The sequence below is a fragment of the Lineus longissimus genome, chromosome 11, assembly GCF_910592395.1.
Source record: "Lineus longissimus chromosome 11, tnLinLong1.2, whole genome shotgun sequence".
NCBI lineage: Eukaryota > Metazoa > Nemertea > Pilidiophora > Heteronemertea > Lineidae > Lineus > Lineus longissimus.
In genome coordinates this window covers 10,351,389-10,370,118 of record NC_088318.1, presented here as the reverse complement: position 1 = coordinate 10,370,118, position 18,730 = coordinate 10,351,389, and the positions used below count along the sequence as shown (strand labels likewise).

General features: G+C 44.7%; 1 protein-coding gene across 1 annotated transcript in view; it reads right to left on the bottom strand.

Annotated features, from left to right (window-relative positions):
• Positions 1–18,730, bottom strand: part of LOC135495781 (protein naked cuticle homolog 2-like) — a 106,788-nt gene that overhangs the window by 36,939 nt on the left and 51,119 nt on the right. Inside the window, exons 4-5 of the mRNA XM_064784700.1 lie at positions 13,892–13,949; positions 13,132–13,262 (exon numbers count right to left, since the gene is read on the bottom strand). Coding sequence (XP_064640770.1) covers positions 13,132–13,262; positions 13,892–13,949 — 189 coding nt within the window. The remainder of the gene's footprint in view (positions 1–13,131; positions 13,263–13,891; positions 13,950–18,730) is intronic.

Genomic DNA, 18,730 nt, shown 5'->3' with positions numbered 1-18,730 from the left:
CTATTTAAATCATCGACTTTCTTGAGGTTCGGATGGTTCTTTAAATGAGATACAGCCCATTTTGAATCACAATAAAGGATGACGTCTGGAGGGTGGGTTGCAAGGGGGAGTTAGACTCATCATGTCAATTTTTGAAATGTAAATGGACTGGTGTCATCATTAATTTTTCAAATATTGACCAATTAACTGAAAGTTGAAGATAAAGTTTGGCTTTTTATACAATGATTTCACAGCCTGTCTTTCAGTGTCAGAACACTGAGAGAACTGAGAACACTGAAAGGCCGATGAAGGGTTTCAGGCCCTGGACCTCTTGATTAGGAACTTGGCACTCTACAACTGGAACATTCCCTTAAATTTACCAAGATCATATACGCCTTACCCTGACTCAATCAACTGAATAAAGTAACACACAAATATGGGAGGAACAAAAAAGTAGCCCCACTTACATTTGCTTGATGCTCCATTTTCGCCACATTTCTGCCAACTATCAGACTTCCTCGCCCCATTTAACCCAAACTACTCTGAAGGAATCGGCACCGAAGCAGAAAACCAGCGTGTCAGGCCAACTGATAAAATCAACCGGGCACTAGAAAAACACATCGGATGACTGCTCATCATCCACTCCGTTAAACAGCAGCCAACTGATCATAAGAATTTGTCAAAATTTCAGATAACTGTTTGTTAAAAGTTTGAAAGTCGATCAGAAAAATCGATTTAGCTTCCGGAATATGACAACTTGGTAGAGAGCTTTGATCAGGGATGACTTAATCTTTGGCTCATGAACCGATTATGTTCTCCATCAGAAGCCAAGCTGGTGCCAGGTTAAGTTTGACTTGAAAGATCAGTGTGTCATTCACATGGCAGTGCACATAATGTACATGTGTTTGTAGCAAGTCAGGTTTTGGAGTTGGCTTTATATTTTCTATAGATCACAGTGCATGAATGCACGTAGAATAATGGAATGGGTAACTTACTGTACATGAATGTAGATCAAAGTAATGAAGGAAGAAGCCATAAATTGTTGCAGTCATAATGCATACAATTTTGCATGTATTGTACGTGAAATGTATCAGATAATATGGAAAGGCAGGGTGAACTCAAACTGCCCATATCCTTACAAGAAATGGCCATTTTGTTAGTTCATACTTACCTTTGGAACACTTTTGCATGTTACTCCATTTGGGCTCAAACACAAGAGTATCCCTTTAATTTTTTAAAGGGAGAACTGAGTTAACAGCTCGGCCGCCAGGCGGCGCCCTGACCGATCCCGCGAGATCGCGCCGATCTCATGCCGCCATATTTAGTCTTTACTCTTGAGCGTTAATAAAGAGTATGTCCCGTTTGTGGGGACGGCGGGAGGGCCGTGTTCCATAGGTAAGTATGAACTAACAAAATGGCCATTTCTTGTAAGGAAATGGGCATTTTGTGTCATTCAAACTTACCTATGGAACACTTTTGCATCGAATCCCAGCAACCTACTGGAGGTGGGAAACGAGGACTTACCTAAGGCTGAGCTGTTGTTCCATCCAGGAGGCACCACCGGCATATTAGCTAAGGAGGACCGCCAGGGGAAAGAAATGGGGAGAACCGGAGGACCGGTATTTTGATCTCGGTATTACAATCATATTATAGAGAGTAATAGACCCATTCTCCGGAAAGCGCTAGAATTGCGTAATAAAACCATCTCCTTTCCGGCAACAGAGCTTAGAGCAAGTAAGGCATGTTGAAGGGTGTAGAATAAGTTATTGCTAAACAACAATAAGAAATTGCGTCCTTTCTAGTCTACTAGGGGTTGCCTGGATGTTGAAGATAGGGCATATCAAAAATGGCGCAAGATGCGCGTTTGACTCTTCAATCGGGCTTCCCCCCCCTTTTTTGATCTAGCCAGGATCAAACAACATGCCCCGCAGACACAATCGGGCCGATTGTGTGCATGCCATCTACGAGGGAAGAAACGTCTCGTAGGTAGAAACGAGAGAATGTGGAGTGATTACTCCAACATGCAGCGGAAACGACTTCTTGAAGAGCAACTCCTCGGTAGTTAGCCCAGGAGGTGGCTAGTGCTCTAACTTCGTGCGCTGAGATGTTAGCTAGCGCACGAAGATCAGAGGAAGTCTTCAAGGTGTTGTAGGAAAGACGAATAGTCTCCACAATCCACCTTGAAATAGTGGCGGCCGCTATCTCTCGTTTATTTCCCTCCTTATAGGACAAAAACAAACGCTCTCTCCCCTGGCGGATACCGGGAGGTTTTGTCCTATTTATGTAGAACTTTAGGGCCCTGACGGGACATAAAGTTCTGTCAGGAAGATCATAAGAGATCGTTCCTGACAGAGAGGGAATAGTAACCGGGGGCCGAGAGGCGGCCGGTCCCTGGTTCTTCGCCAGAAATCCTGGTATAAAAGCCAGGATAACCTCCCCTCCCTCTCTAAAAGCCAGCTTCTTAAAAGAAAGTGCATGGAGCTCTGATCTCCGTTGGGCGGTAGCCAAGGCTACTAGAAAGACGGTTTTGAGTGTCAGATATTTCATGGATGAAATAGACATGGGTTCAAAAGGATGCCTCATGAGCACCTTAAGGACAACAGAAAGGTCCCATTTAGGGGTGTTGTGAACCGGTCTAGGACGCTCTAATAACATTCCTCTGAAAAGAGGGGTTATTTGGTCCTCCCAACGAAGATCCCAGGTGCTTAAAACACGGAGGGTAGAAGCGATGGCGGACTTGTACCCTTTTATAGCCGTGACAGATAGTTGTCTTTCCGTGAATAATTCAATAAGGAAATCAACTAATCTGTATATAGAGGGAGAGATCGGATTTAACTCCGTTCTCCCTGCACCAGGAAGTGAAGGTAGACCACTTTCCTTGATACACATCAAGGGTAGACCCCCTTTGAGGTGCGGACATGCGCTTGACAGCGATGTCCGAAAAGCCTCTCTGGTGGAGATGCAACTGGATAAGTTCCAGGCGTGAAACTTGAAAAATCCAGGGTTCTGGTGGTAGCATCTCCCCAGGGGGTGCCACAGGAGGTGCTTCCAAGTAGGAAGACTCCTGGGGTGATCTATCAGGAGCTCCAGCAAGGCTGGGAACCAGGCCTGATTTGGCCAGCAAGGTGCGATGAGAGTTATTCTCACCGGATGGCTGGTCAAGATCTTGTTCAGGACTGGTTGGATGAGAGGGAGGGGTGGAAACGCATATGCGTTCAGCCCGACCCAAGAGGCTGTAAGGCTGTCGACTTCCAGGGCCTCTTCGTCCGGAAGTGGAGAGTAATAGATGGGAAGGCGATTGTTCAGCCTGGTGGCGAACAGATCTACCTTCGGAGATTGCCAAAGGCGACAAAGGTCGTCTACAATCTCCTGATGGAGTGTCCACTCTGTCTGAACTAGCTTGTTCTGACGGGACAGGGCGTCGGCAAGGATGTTGCGATTGCCCGGTATGTGTCTGGCACATATCGATACTCCAAGGTCGGCACAAAGATGGTAAAGCTCCCAAGTTAGCTGGCAAAGAATGCCGGACTTTCTGCCTCCCTGTCTCCTGACATATGCTACTACTGTAGAATTGTCGGAGAACAGGGTTACTCTCCGATTCTTCAGGCGAAGGGAAAGAGCCCTCATGGCAAGAAGGACAGCCTTCATTTCCAATATATTTATTGGAAGAATGGTCTCCTCCCTTGTCCATAGACCTCTTATGGACATGTCCCCGTTGTTCAGATGTGCTCCCCACCCTAGTAGGGAAGCATCTGTGAACAGGGACACTTCTGGGGGCGGTGGAGCAAGATCTACACCGCTTTGGAGACGAGTCTCCGACTCCCAGAAGTTCCAAACGTTCTTGAGTAGGTATTGAGGTATCAATACCAACTTGTCTAATGGGTCCCTGTGGGGTTTCCATAGAGACATTAGAAACATCTGGATGGGACGCATATATAGACGGCCAAGGGGGATTTGGTCTGCTGCCGAATTCAGAAGTCCCAAAAGGCTCAAGCATCGCCTTGCGGGAGCTTGAGTCCTTCCTCTGAATTCTGCGACGAGATGAAGAATTTTCTTTATCCTGTCTAGGGGGGGCAGCATTTTCCCTATGGCCGTAAGGAACCGAACTCCAACGTAAACGAAGTCTTGGGATGGTATGAATTCTGACTTTGTTTCGTTGATAATCCAACCTGCGGAAACTACTTTTTGCTTTAGAACCTGAAGTTGTTGCAGTAGTAGTTCCCGCGATTTGCAACGGAGTAGCCAATCGTCTAGGTAGTGATGGAGCTTGAACCCCATCACGTGAAAGGGAGCGACGAAGGCTGTGACTATCATCGTAAAAATTAGGGGTGCCGATGCCAGACCGAACGGCAGGGCCCTGAATTGATACGTCTTTCCTTCGTAATGGAATCGAAGGAAGTGTTGATAGTCTGGATGGATCGGTACATGTAAGTACGCATCCATTAAATCCATCGATACCGCCCAATCGTTGGGCTGTATCGCCGTTGCTATAGACCTGGTGGTTTCCATCTTGAAATGAGGAACATTCAAGAAGGTGTTTAACCTGGAAAGGTCTATGATCAGCCTCCATGTCCCTGCTTTCTTGGGAACCAAGAAAACGTGGCTGTAAAAGCCGGGGGAGCATGGATCTTGAAGGACCTGGATAGCTTGCTTCTCCAGTAATGTCGCGACCTCTGCTTGGAGGGCAGAGGCCTTGACTGGGTCCTTCGGTGGCTGAACTGGGGTTGGATATATGGTAGTCGGGGGGGGGGGGGGGGGGGTACGGTTGAAATCTAGTTTCACTCCGTACCTCAACATGTTTGGGACTGGGGACCCCTTTGGGCACCAATCGTCCCAAATGTCTGCAAATTTTTGCAGACGGCCCCCGACTACCGGAGTCGGCTCCTTTTTGCGTCCGGGAGGAGAAAGGAGGGGGGAGTCACCTCTTCCGGCCAGCACCCCTTGGGCGAAAGGAGTGCTTAGTCGGACCGGATCCACCCTGGTTAGAGGAAGTATTTTTCCTCTTTCCAGTCCGGCGACCCTCCGCTTCCCGTCGGAAGGATCCAGCAGGAGCAGGCTGACTAGGCGGGGTAGGCCTAGGCAGGACCTGCCTGGCGTACGGGATTGAACCCGATGCCTGCTGGGGCCTCTCTATCTTTCTAGCGTTAGGTAGAGAGGTCTTGGCCCTCTGTGTCGCAGTGGGGGCATATAATTTGTCCCAATCTTTCTGTGCTTGAGCCGCCTCTTGTACAGAATCTGCGAACAGGAAAGAACCGTCCATAGGAGCGGTTCTTAAGGCCCCTTCCAGCTGGAGGGATCTGATGACATTGAGAGAGCCCAGTGCGGCGTCTCTACGGAGTAGGACGCTATTTGCTGCGGTCTTGGCGGACAGCGCAATAGCGTGCCTAATCGAATGTGACAAGGATGTCACAAGCGATTTTGTGTCATCAGATAGTGACTCATTATCTTTTAGGGATCTGGCTAGGGCCAGGTTAGTGTGCTCTGCGTAGGAGAGCACCGCTAACGTGTTTTTGGCCAGACCCTCTTGTGCTCTAAGGTCTCGGTAAGCCGAGGAGGAGGTCACCCTAGGCACGAGTTGGTCCAGCTGTACATCGTCCTTTAATACGGAAGTCGATGCTGCAGCTGGACAGCCGGCCGAGCTGACTCGATAATAGTCAGCGCGGTACTGCCTAACGGGAGGAAGTTGTGCCGTGAACAACTTCCCCGGTTTACACCAAGCTTCCGGTCCGACTGCCGGAAGGACAGGGATGGAAGTACGTTGGTGGGCGCCTTGTGAGTCTCTGATTGTACGCTCCAAAAGTTCAGAGACTGCTAACACCGACGGGGAGGGAGGAAGGAATTCAAGTGCCCGAGTGGAGCCTTGAGAAACCTGTGGATTGGGATCCACTTCCTGTCCCCAGAGTGAAAAGGTCGGTGTTGACAAGGCTGGCAGTTCCGGCGGGGTAGGGCACAGATCCTGCGGGAGGTACGCTCTGATCAAGGATCTGAGTGTCTTCATATCCGACAGGATACTGGCCTCCTCTGGTGACAGCTCCTCCTGATTGGGGGAGCGGTAGCCTGGCTGAGAACTCTCGTTCTCAGAAAATTCCTCTAGAATAGAGGAGTCGGATGGTGGGTATCCGATGGGACCAGGCGCACCAGAGGAACCGGAACCCTGCTCCAGATGGCTGAGTCTATCAGAAAGACCTGCTACCATCTGGATGAGCTGGGACAGTTGCTGTCCCGACTCGGGTTCCGGACCCGACGTGCGGCTTCTCTCAACGACGGGCGGTTGAGGCGAGGGTGAGCGCATAAGCGAACCCTGGAAGCCGTATGTGCGGGCGAATGGGTCTTCCGGAAGCGGAAGTTGCCCATATTCTGAACCAGAGTTCAGATGTCCTCTCTGCGCAGCTCGTTCCATGGGAACGACGCCTCTGCTACGAGGAGGGGGTGGCACTTCCGGTTGGTTCCACCCAAGAGGTTGGCCAATGTAGGAAGGTGCCTGCATTTCCGGTAGGACGAAGTCCGAAACCGGAAATGCCCGTAACTCCTTCGCCGGTATGGAGCTACCGGAAGCCCTTTTAGAAGGAGGTACGGAGGGCGGAAACGCTGTTACCGAAGACGCATGGCGTTTCGGAGGTGGCGTTATAAGGTCCGGCCCTACTCTACTGTGTCCGTGAGGACTGGGGTTATTTCGCAGTAAAGACTGAGAAAAACCCCCAGTAGAGTCTTCGGTTACTGAAAAACGGGAACCCGCGTCAGTAACCGGAACTGCAATCAGCGGACCGGAAGCAGGGTGCTCCCGCGGGTACAAAGGGCTTGTACTCGGGGGAGCGGACGACAGGGGAACCGGAAGGTTCCCTGAGGTCCGGGGTATATTAAACCCTTGGAGACTTATTGGATGTAAGTCTCCCTTGGGACCACAGACATTAATAATGTCAGATCCCGCATCCTTCGCAGCCGCGGCCGGAACCGGAACTCGGCTGACGGAAGGGGTGGTGGCGGGAGGTTTGCTAGACCTCCGGGTTATATGCCCGGAAATGGAACCGGAAGAGGGTTTAGGCGTCTTCGCGGCCCGTTTCCCGCCACCAGACGCATTCCTTTGTGGTGAGACAAAGGATGCCGTCGGAGGGGTACGCCATATAAAAAATGGTACCAATGACAATGAAATGGCCAGGGCCATTGTGCTCACCTCATGTGGAGGAAAGATGGATAAAGAGTATGGTATTGTGTCATGTAGTGTTAGGTTTGATGTAGGTCCAAGCAATTACAATTTCCCCAAAATGGCCAATTTACATAACATTCGACCTCTGTGACCTTGAAAAGTAGGTCAAATCAAAGAAGACCCGGGTGACACATTGAATGGTTGTTAGAATTAGATGTACCTATGATATAAAATTGGTGCCAATCGGGCAAGTCATTACTAGGAATAATGGCATTTTGAAGAATTTAGGATTTGGCCCCCTCCCTGGAGGCCAAACGGCAAATCAGATCGCACCAAACTTCGGTACCTGAGATCATCTGACCAAGGGGTACATGTGTACTTAATTTGTGATCAATAGTCATTGCAGTTAAGAAACGTGCCATAGTTACGGCCTGAAGGCGAATTTACGCCATTTGACCTCTGTGACCTTGACAAGAAGGTCAAATTAAAAACCTGGGTGACATATACTGTATGGTGGTTAGATGTACCCATGATATAAAATTGGTGGCAATCGGGCAAGAAGTTAAGGAATAATCACATTTTTAAGGTTTTTGGATTTTGCCCCCTGGTGGTCAAGTGGTGAATCATATTGGACCAAACTTCGGTCCCTGAGATCACCTGACTAAGGGGTAAATGTGTACCAAATTTGGTATCAATAGTCATTGCAGTTTAGAAACGTGCCATCGTTACATCCTAACGGCCAATTTACACCATTTGACCTCTGTGACCTTGAAAAGGAGGTCGAATCAAAAACCCGGAGGATATATGATGCACCTTTGCTAGAAGTACCTACCATATTTTTTTCAAAATTTCCCGACTACTATTAAGGGAGATATTGCATATTTTCACTTTTAACGTTTGGCCCCCTGGTGGCCAAACCATGAAACGAATCGGACCGAAACTTGGTCTCCAAGGTGTCATTACATAAGGGTACATGTGTACCAAGTTTCAACTCAATAGCTCTAACAGTTACGAAACGTGCCCTGCTAACGGACGACGGACGACGACGACGACGACGACGACGACGACGACGACGACGACGACGACGGACGACGGACGCCACGGTATGGGATAAGCTCACCTCTGCTAAGAGGTGAGCTAATAAAAACACTGGGAACCCCAAGTAGGCCAGAAAGGACGCAATAATTAATGGAAAGGAAAACATGCCTACTTGAATTAAACACTATTGCAATGGATCTGAGTCTTGTTCATTACAATAGAGCGGAGAATAGCCTACTTAGCTCTACCCTACCAAGATCAAAATAATGGAGCCGGGTCGACTAAGCTAGCTAAGAAAATGTCTATAATTAAATAGACTGGACAATACTAATGCCAAGATTAGTTTGGCGGTCTACTCCGTAGGTGAATGAACCCAAAAATCGTCTAGACTTGGCTGGTTGAATTTGGTTTTAAATCGAATTCACGGCAGCTTTGAAAAAACGATGTGCTTCGTAGAAGCACAAGAGTAAAGACTGAATATGGCGGCATGAGATCGGCGCGATCTCGCGGGATCGGTCAGGGCGCCGCCTGGCGGCCGAGCTGTTAACTCAGTTCTCCCTTTAAAAAATTAAAGGGATACTCTTGTGTTTGAGCCCAAATGGAGTAACATGCAAAAGTGTTCCATAGGTAAGTTTGAATGACACAAAATGACCAAAAGGCTGTGTGTGTTTTTTCTGCAACAAGATGTAAATCATGCTACCATCATTGAGGGATACATAAAACCAATCTCGGTAGAGGGCAGATCGGTTTATAAACTTGTAAACTGTTGCTTCCTTGAATTTCTTTCTCACATCAAAGGTTTCAATCAAGCTTACTCACTTGACTGCATAGGTTAGAGAGGCTATGTGGGTGTTTTCTTCAACAAGATGGTGGAAACCTATTGTACCTGTTTATTGAGGGATACATAAAACCAATCTTGGAAGTGTGCAGATCGGTCTGTAAACTTGTTAACTGTAGCTTCTTTGAATTTCTCTCACAGATGAAAGGCTTCTTGAAGCTTGACTCAATCGACTGCATAACTAACAACTGCTGTGTAGGCGTCTTTAAGAAGAAGTAACATATCAGGATTTGGTTTGCTGTGGCCTTTATTGAAGGATACAGAGAGCCAATTTTTGATGAAGGCTGTTTGAAAATTTGTTGACGCTTCCTTCTCTGGATGTCTTAAACAGATCAAGGGGGGATCACTGCACATTCCTGATAGGTTATAAACACCACATGGGTGTTGGCAATGAGATGCTGGACCATTGCAGCAGAAGTGGCAACACCTGCCAATCACCCTCCAGTAGAAATGCTGCTGGCACAATTTATCAGTATATTTGTTTGCAGCAGGTCAAAAGCTCGACTTATAACGCTACTTGGGTGTCTTCAAAGATGTGCGGTACCATACACAATGCATGATAGATAGTCTATTGTGGCGATTTATTGTAGCAATACATTACATTACATTCTGTGTGATGAAGACAGTGCTTGGGGCAGAATGCATTTTTAATCGATGATAATATGAGGCATCTTCCCACTTCACAACAAAACCCGTCTGTAAGTAAGGGAGAGGGCAGCATTGGTTAGCTGCAGTAACTAACCCTTCACGTCATTTAACATGACCCATTATGTAGGGGACGCACACAGCATGTCACTACTTATGTTAACTCGTCAGAACTAGGCTGTAGCCTCTCTAAAGATGCTATTCACACCGGAAGCATTACTTTGATCTGAATACGACAGATTTCTGAATATTATTTGCCCATCCAGATAAAAGTAAGCACCGTTTAGCAGAGCTATCCACCGCTCAGCACTACAGGTGGGTGACTGCCAAAAAATGGCTTCTGCAGCGAAAGGGTTAAGAGGTAAACATTATGAATCGGCAAACACAAAGCAAGACATACCACTGACAAAGCACCCTGGCATTCCAACATGAGATAAAGAACTGTAATTCATCTTCTAAATCCACACCTATAACCAAGTAACGGTGAAAGATCGCCAAGATCAATCGACAATGTTAAGGTACATCCGCTTGTCTGACATCACGGAATACAGTCAGGTGGCCGATAAGGCCCAAATAGAATGATTTCTCATCAGTGCCTAAGGGTATAGTCTAGTCGTGGCTTTTGAGAGTGTACTTCCGGGTTCACTAAACTACTACTTCTTTCCTTGTTTGCAAAAACTTCCATCACAATGCTGAATCTATCATCTGTGTCAAAGTAAGGCCAGGAAAGAATCTTGTATCTTCACAACAACAAGGCTACGTGATGCACCAGAAGGTAGTCTAGCGGTCAAGTTGTGGGGACTCTGGATAGCCTGAGATGAATTCCTCTTCCATGGACGAACAGATTTCTCTTCCATGGACGAGCAGATTCCTCTTCCATGGACGAGCGAATTCCTCTTCCATGGACGAGTGGGTTCCTCTGTCATGGACGAGCGGATTCCTCTTCCATGGACGAGCAGATTCCTCTTTCATGGACGAGCGGATTCCTCTTCCATGGACAAGCGGATTCCTCTTCCATGGACAAGCGGATTCCTCTTCCATGAACAAGCAGATTCCTCTTCCATGGACAAATGGATTCCTCTTCCTCTGGAGAAGTGGATTCCTCTTCCATGAACAAGCCGATTCCTGTTTCATGGACTAGTAGTTGTATAAGGAACTGATGTATTGCATGTCTCACCAAACATTGTGAGGGTGGAGCTAAAGTTTCCACCATGTGGCCTTTTTTTTAAGAAATGACATCTCCACTTGAGCAGTGTTAGGTGAGACAACAAATACTGACACCTAGGTATCAATTTCTTTTCTAAAACACCTCAAACTTTATACATTTATGCACAATCCACTGAGAATCTACCTTTGACACATCTTTTACCAACCCACGACTCTGTGGTTGTCTCACCGAAACCTTTTTGTCAAAACAAGGCTAATAAATAATCCATTATGAAAATGAAACATTGTAACCAAGGTGTTTTCAGTTAATACACAAACCACTGTTGGGTAATGCAGAAAAAAACAGTTCTGAAACCACGCCTGCTGTACTGACTAAGACACGGAGGTGAGGAAATGTTGAAAGCAATATGGAGAAAATCAGACAAAATCCCACCACATTTTGTACTCATTGACCACAAGGGAACAGGTTGCATATGAGGAGTTCACTATCAACAACATGGGAAGTCTTCTATTGTAAAGATAACTTTATGTCTGGTAAGCACATGGACTCGGCGGGTTAGTGCATGGTGGAGACTTGCCGTCAAAATCACAGACATCTATCTCTTAAACGAGCGATTTAAATCACTGTTCCCTGCAACTATATATATATATTTTATTAACGTGTCACCTTTTACAAAAATATAGCCTGCAAAGGCTTACGAGACAAAATAATTCATAATTTTTAAACGGGAGCGCAACATGTCGACCGCGGCAAAGGGAGGTGTGGTCCGACCATACACGACTTATTCTACTGAAGATTTGAGGCGGTTTATTTACGCATTTGGTAGATGAGTCGTATATAGCTAGCTACACGTCCTGCCACTGCCGGACTCGACAGAAGCGCATTCAGTCCACCGCTCCGGTCCATGGAACCAACATTTTCACCAATATCCAACAGCAAGTCCACCCGCTCTCAGCTATATTTTGTACACTATAACTGCTGCTACGTGCAACAAGAAGATCTCTGGTCTGCTAGAAAAAACAGGTTGCTGTGATCACGGATTCTTATCACAGGTACCTGTCAAGACCTATACATACAAGCGATTCTTGTTGCATGTGATTTAAATTGCAGGTAGCAGTGATACAAATTGCTCATATTTGACCGGAAGTTGTCAGCGTTTATTAACAGGGAATGGAGTATCAAGAGGGGTCAATACCAAGCACAAATAAGATTCATCTTTTGGGTGGGCAATCAATCAGATCTAGAGAGTTGCCTGACTCACCAGCAAAACCAGAACCCCTATGTGCCAGTAGTTTCAAAGCCATATCAAAGTCAGCCAGAACACAACAGCGCACCCACGCAACGATTAAACACATTGACAAATACGAAGACGAATGACCTTGTTCCTCTACAGATGGTCGTTTATCAAATTCATGGATTATTCAACAATAATAAACCAGCCGAAAGACCTTGAATTGACAGAATAATGACAGAGACACCAGACAAACCCTGCATTGGCAAACTATCTGCTGCAAATTAAAATTTGTTCGGGCTAAGTCTACGACTTCATGTGTGTATTTTGTAATGATAGCACATCTCAAAGTACAGCTACTGACGGGTAACATCAGCATGAATGTGTGTCCAGTAATAAGGCATCCCAAATGGTGTTGATTTCAACTTAAGTACGCCTGCATACACTGTACATTTTCTACTAAATTGTTACTTTATGTACTGACGATTATTTCGTGGATACGGATGAATCAAACTGCGCCAGGATGCGGTTCAAATGAAATAAATTCACAGTCACATTCTGACCACAGGCAGATATGCCAGAATGCCATCAGAGTGACAACATTATAGAGAAATCTGAAGGAGATAGATGCCCTAACGAATTCCAATCATTGCTGAGCTATTCGTCTTTTGATTTTCAAATAGATAACGGTAATCAGTAACACATTCAAGAAAATGACATTTCCTTCCAATTCAAATCTGGACAATACGAGCCCCCTCGGTTAATTGTGTCGATTTGAAAACCACGAGATGCGATCTTCAAATTGCTTGTACTTTCTGTGTGATGAAATTTCCTGCCATGAGCTGGCTTAGAACCCTTGACAGATGACGAGGGAGGTTTATGCAGCGTCAGGGATACAGGAATCTGGTAGTCTATCAATGAAGGAATCAGGGTAACTGTTTGGAGCCATCTGCCAGTGAGAGTTGTTGATGATGATGATGTCCGGATTCGATGTTGGTTTGGAAAAGGAGAAAACTGTAATCAGCAAAGACGCACAAAAAAACTTTCTTTTCCCGACTGAAATTTGTGTAAAAGTAAATTCAACTTACCTCCACGTTGAGTCCGTCCGTTTCCTGTTTATTATTGTCTGTTTCCGACTCTATCTGTGTTTTTGTAATATCCGCATCCTCCTCCTCTATTGACAGCACTTTATTGTTATATTTTTGAGGAGGTAAAACAACTGAAACGAAAATGTATCACAAATGTATCACAAAATGTATAGTAAATAACGGGGCGTATACATCAATGGAAACGAAGCTCTGGGGTCAACGCAGGAACAAGAGATGACAGCCACGTTAATTAGAGACACAGGCCTGGTTCTGAGGAATAGCCTACAAAAAAATTTATGCCAAGAAAAGAAGAAGACATATTTTCATATACAAATGGGACTGTGTAAGAAATCAATCTTTGTGACAATCGTGACATGATAAAATCAAAACCTGCTCAATACTGATGAGCCCCGTAGGCCAATTAAACATTATGCATGCCTTCTTTGCCCCAGGACATTTTTGAACAATGCAAAAGAAGCATTGTTGAATAAAGCATATAACCCAGATTAAAACCAATATTTTGACGAGAAATTAAAATAAACACATTCGTCAAAAATAATTGATTAATCGAGTTTTCAGAAAATTGAATCCGGCTCGTGTAAAGCTGCATTGTTAAAGGCCGATCTCACCCAGGCTGAGTGTGAAGCTTGTGGTGGACTCCTACAGCCTGGCTACAGACAAAGTCACTACATCGATAATTCCAATTGGTGCCCAACCACGGTGGCATTGAAAAATGCCCCAAACAACAAGAACTGCATACCTTTCAAGGCCTGTTTCTCCAGCTTGCCGTCCGAGTCAGTAAGACATATAGATAATTCCTGCAAAGATAGACACGAGAAAAACATGAATAATAGCTTCAAAAGGCTGTTACACCAACAGGAGAATCTACCCTGGCACTACATATTTAAAATCAATATCATGGAAATTCCATTGAGGAAAATGTGATTTCCAGCAGACAATGCTAACCTCCCCCCCCCAAAAAAAATTGTCCATTTGAACAACCTCTGAAGGCAGCAGTGAAGATTACAATAACTTTTTATATCCCTCTGAGAAAACATCCAATCTGGCAGGACAAAATGCTGTGGTATGACTTAAAATTTTTACTACATTCAACAGAAGCAAACAGAAGAGGAAATCCACAAGATTAGTCAGTCCCAGAAGAATCCTCTAATCTATCCAGGAAGAGCATTTACTGCCAATTGATTTGAAAACTGTTTACAGACTTACAAAATACCACATATACATAGTAAAGACCAAGTAAGCTTTCTAAATACCATGGAGGCTCTGCATATTTAAGGGTACAGAGAAGGTTTTTTGCTTCTCATAAGACCAGCATCTGCTGATAAGCCTATCTGGCAAGTAATATTTGAAAGTATGACTCCCTCCTCACCAAATCATCCAATATTAATCAGAATATTACAGGACCGATGGTGTTATTAAGCGTATTATTACGAAGCTGGAAACTGCTGAGTCACCTCCCACTCTACAGTTGTAGTTTCTATCATCAAAGTGCATATAAAAGGAAAAAAATCCTAACCTGGCTGAACTATCATGAAATTCCGATGTTTTTGTCCCAACTGGACCAAATTAACACCTTGAGATGAGGACCAATATGAATACATCATGCCATCATGCCAGTACTCGATTATCCTGATACCACAATGACACTGGTAATGACGTCAGAGTACACTTCTTTTTTCTACGAGCAAATCAAATTCAACTTACATGTATTCAAAATTTTCAGATAAGAAACAATTATTTCTATCTGCATGGCCTAATAATGTAAGTACATAGCACATACGCCTTTGTTTCATGTACTAAGATCACACGCACCGATGCATTAACGTTCACAAGAGGCATTTGGAATGGATGGGATAACCCCTCAAGTGGTACTAAGAATGCTTCTGATGTTCTCAAGGCTTGCTTTGATCAACGAGTATATAGTTGCCACTCCTCGAATCAATTAATTTAGTTAACCCTGCGAGTCACCCACCGTTATATCATAGGAACAATACAGAAATTCCATTCCACCTCGGAAACAATAAATGGCCTCATCGATACTGGAATGCTAATAAACAGATCCCGATGATACTGACATGATATGATCCCCTACCTAGCAAACCACTCACACAGCTGGACAAATGAACATTTTAAATTTTCTCCCAGAAAGTGTTCATCAGAAGCGTTCAAACAAATGGTCACACCAAAAAGCTAAGACAACATACTAAACGTTTTACATTCATCATCAGGATGACTGATAAATGTGGTTCATAGCTAAACCAAACCGAATGCTAATAAACAGATCCCCCCCCCCCCCCCGAATGAAGCTGAAAGCGATATAATCCCCTACCTAGCGAATCAATCAGACCACGGCCACACATGAACATATCCAATCACTAATTCATGACCTCCAAGAGGAAACGAGGCGAAATCGAAGAAATCATCCAAAAATATCAAGCAGTGAAAAAAATCGAAAGGAAACAGAAACTAATGGAGACAATCTGTGGGGATGCTCCAAAATGCAGAACTCAGCTGGACTCAGTATCGGCTGTTGGAAAACCCGGACCTAGCTGCCAGATTCTGGGTGTTGTAACAGTATGTCGGAGATCTGCCAACATGCACCTGACGTTGTATACTCATATCCGATTGGAAGAAATTGTTAGACAACTATATCAAATTTTGCGGTGTTTACCTTCCAACCATAGGTATGCGTATTGCAGGTCCTTTGCGGTGAAGCCTGGTTCCAACTTAAGAAGAACCATGTCTCAGCCAAAGCTGTCAAAATGCATGTAGAGTAGGCTATCTAGTTAAGCTGAAATGAACAATGAGGTTCCAAGCAAGACAAGCTCTATGACCAAGTTCAAATTGACTGTTGTTTAAACTTTCTCTCCCGATTAAAGAAAAAGCTCTATCCATTTAAATTTGAGCATCCAATGGAAGACAGAGCCCGTGCACACTCTTTGAACTTGGTCACCTATGATAAGGTAGCCATCTGAAGTGAAAAAAAGCTCTGTGACCAAAAATAACCTTTGCGCAAACATCTTATTATGAAGACACAGCCCCTCATTTTCTTTAAAACATATTAGTTAGCCAAGCCATAATGACTGTGAGGCTTTTTCTTAAAGGTGAGAGCAAGAGCAATACTGAGGAGTAATTGGTGTTTATGAAAAGGAACCTGCAAGAATTCCTACAAAGTGGTTTTGACGGTAGATGAAGTCTGGCGAAATATAAGAAAGCACAGCACAGTAGGAATGGAAATCGTCAGCATACCAGAGACTGTTCATCTTGAGGTACTAGAACTAGGCAGAGAGGCAACAGGTTGGTGCAGTTGGGTCAGAACGAGGCAGAGAAGCAGCATAATGGTGCTGCTGTGTCAGAACTACACAGAGAAGTAACATGGTGATGCTGCTGTGTAAGAACTAGGCAGAGAAGCAGCGGGTTGGTGCTGCTGTGTCAGAACCAGGCAGAGAAGCAATATGTTGGTGCTGTTGTGTCAGAACTAGGCAGAGAGGCAGCAAGTTGGTGTTGCAGTGTCAGAACTAGGCAGAGAGGCAGCAAGTTGGTGCTGCTGTGTCAGAACCAGGCAAAGAAGCAATATGTTGGTGCTGCTGTGTCAGAACTAGGCAAAGAAGCAATATGTTGGTGCTGCTGTGTCAGAACTAGGCAGAGAGGCAACAAGTTGGTGTTGCAGTGTCAGAACTAGGCAGAGAGGCAGCTAGTTTGTGTTCCTGTGTCAGAACTAGGCAAAGAAGCAATATATTGGTGCTGCTGTGTCAGAACTAGGCAGAGAGACAGCAAGTTGGTGTTGCTGTGTCAGAACTAGGCAAAGAAGCAATATGTTGGTGCTGCTGTGTCAGAACTAGGCAGAGAAGCAGCAGGTTAGTGTTGCAGTGTCAGAACTAGGCAGAGAGGCAGCAAGTTGGTGATGTTGTGTCAGAACTAGGCAGAGAAGCAGCAAAGTGGTGTTGCTGTGTCAGAACTAGGCAGAGAAGCAGCAAGATGGTGTTGCTGTGTCAGAACTAGGCAGACAGGCAGCAAGTTGGTGCTGTTATGTCAGAACTAGGCAAAGAAGCAACATGTTGGTGCTAGTGTTTTCTAGTACAACAAATAGGAATGTCCAATAAGCCAAACAAAGGTTGAGTTTGTGTGTGGTGCATCACAAGGTCATAAGCAACACAGAAACAGGAAAAACTGCACAAGGGAATAGTCGATGGATATGCAGTCTCAGGAGCCTCAATTTGTTTGGTTTGTTTATGTAAATTAAGTCCCCCTGAATTGTTCTAACTCCATATCATTTGTGGGCTATCTGTTCAAAGAAAATCATTGCTAGCACTTCAAAGGGGTATTGGTTTGCTTTGAAGGGTTATTCTTACGGATAAGAGCTCATTGCTCAGATGATTTATGCTTAACCCTAACAGAGATCAACTTACCCCAGCAAGTCCAACTCACTGGCAGGGAATTCTATAAGGGTGTACAACAAGAATAGCGATTTTAAAGTCTTGTGTGTCAAGATAAACAGAAACTATTATCGTGTTGAGTCACTAAATCGACACAATCACCTCACCTTAAATCAATATTTCCAAGAACTAGCCACTTTAGATCCTGCCGATGCCAGAGTTCAGCAACAGTAATATCTGCACAACCCACAGTATCCCGCAATATTGTTGATATCTTTCATCCACAATAAATAAGGAAACACAAACTAGCCAATCTCATCTATTCCAAATTTCTAAGATACACAAGTGATAAATCATGCAGCTATCCTGAAGAAGTTAACCTACAGACACCTTCGTACTAACCAGTAGCACTCACCCACGATAGATATAGACCTTCACTACATCCCAAACCTGATAAACTGACGAAATGAAAAACTTGCGAAATCGGAACAGGTACTTTAAGCTTGGTTTCAATCGAATGGCTGACACCTGTGTACATTTGTGTCGAGGATATATTGGAAATGCACTGGTAATAACAATAGAGAAAGACTGAAAATGTCTAAAATCCATTTCAACTCAACATTGACCTGCACACTGCACATTTTCTGATGTTTTCTTTACAGAAATACACATCATTTTCAGACCACCTCAAATCAACAAAGAAGAACTAGTCATCCCAAAGTGTTTGCAGCCAAGTCTCTCGAGCCCAAATGTAGCGTCATCAGATTGCAAAGTGGTAACTCTAGGAGATCCTCGCCAGCTGAGCTTAGCCTCTTCCTTGAAACGCCAGCTCTTTTCTTACCAATGTATTCCTCTTTCTGACAGGATTAATGAAATAAAAGGTGATGACAAATGAAAGATTTGCATCATCTTCCTATGACGTTTCTGGCACTTAACAATGCCTTCCATCATTTTGCAAACATAGCTCAAAAATGTGATTTTCTCTAACTTTGCACTCTTACTGCTTTGTGATCATTTCCATTAGAGCATGGAAGGTTAACAGCTAGGATGCTAACGAAAAGTGATGTTTTATTCTCCAGTTTTGCTGTTAATTGCAGCAGCTGAGCATTTTTAAATGATTCACTTTACTATTGATGTCGAATGCTTGTTTTAAATTTTAGCTCAGTAGCGCAAATGGACGTCTAATGCCAGGCGATGCCAAT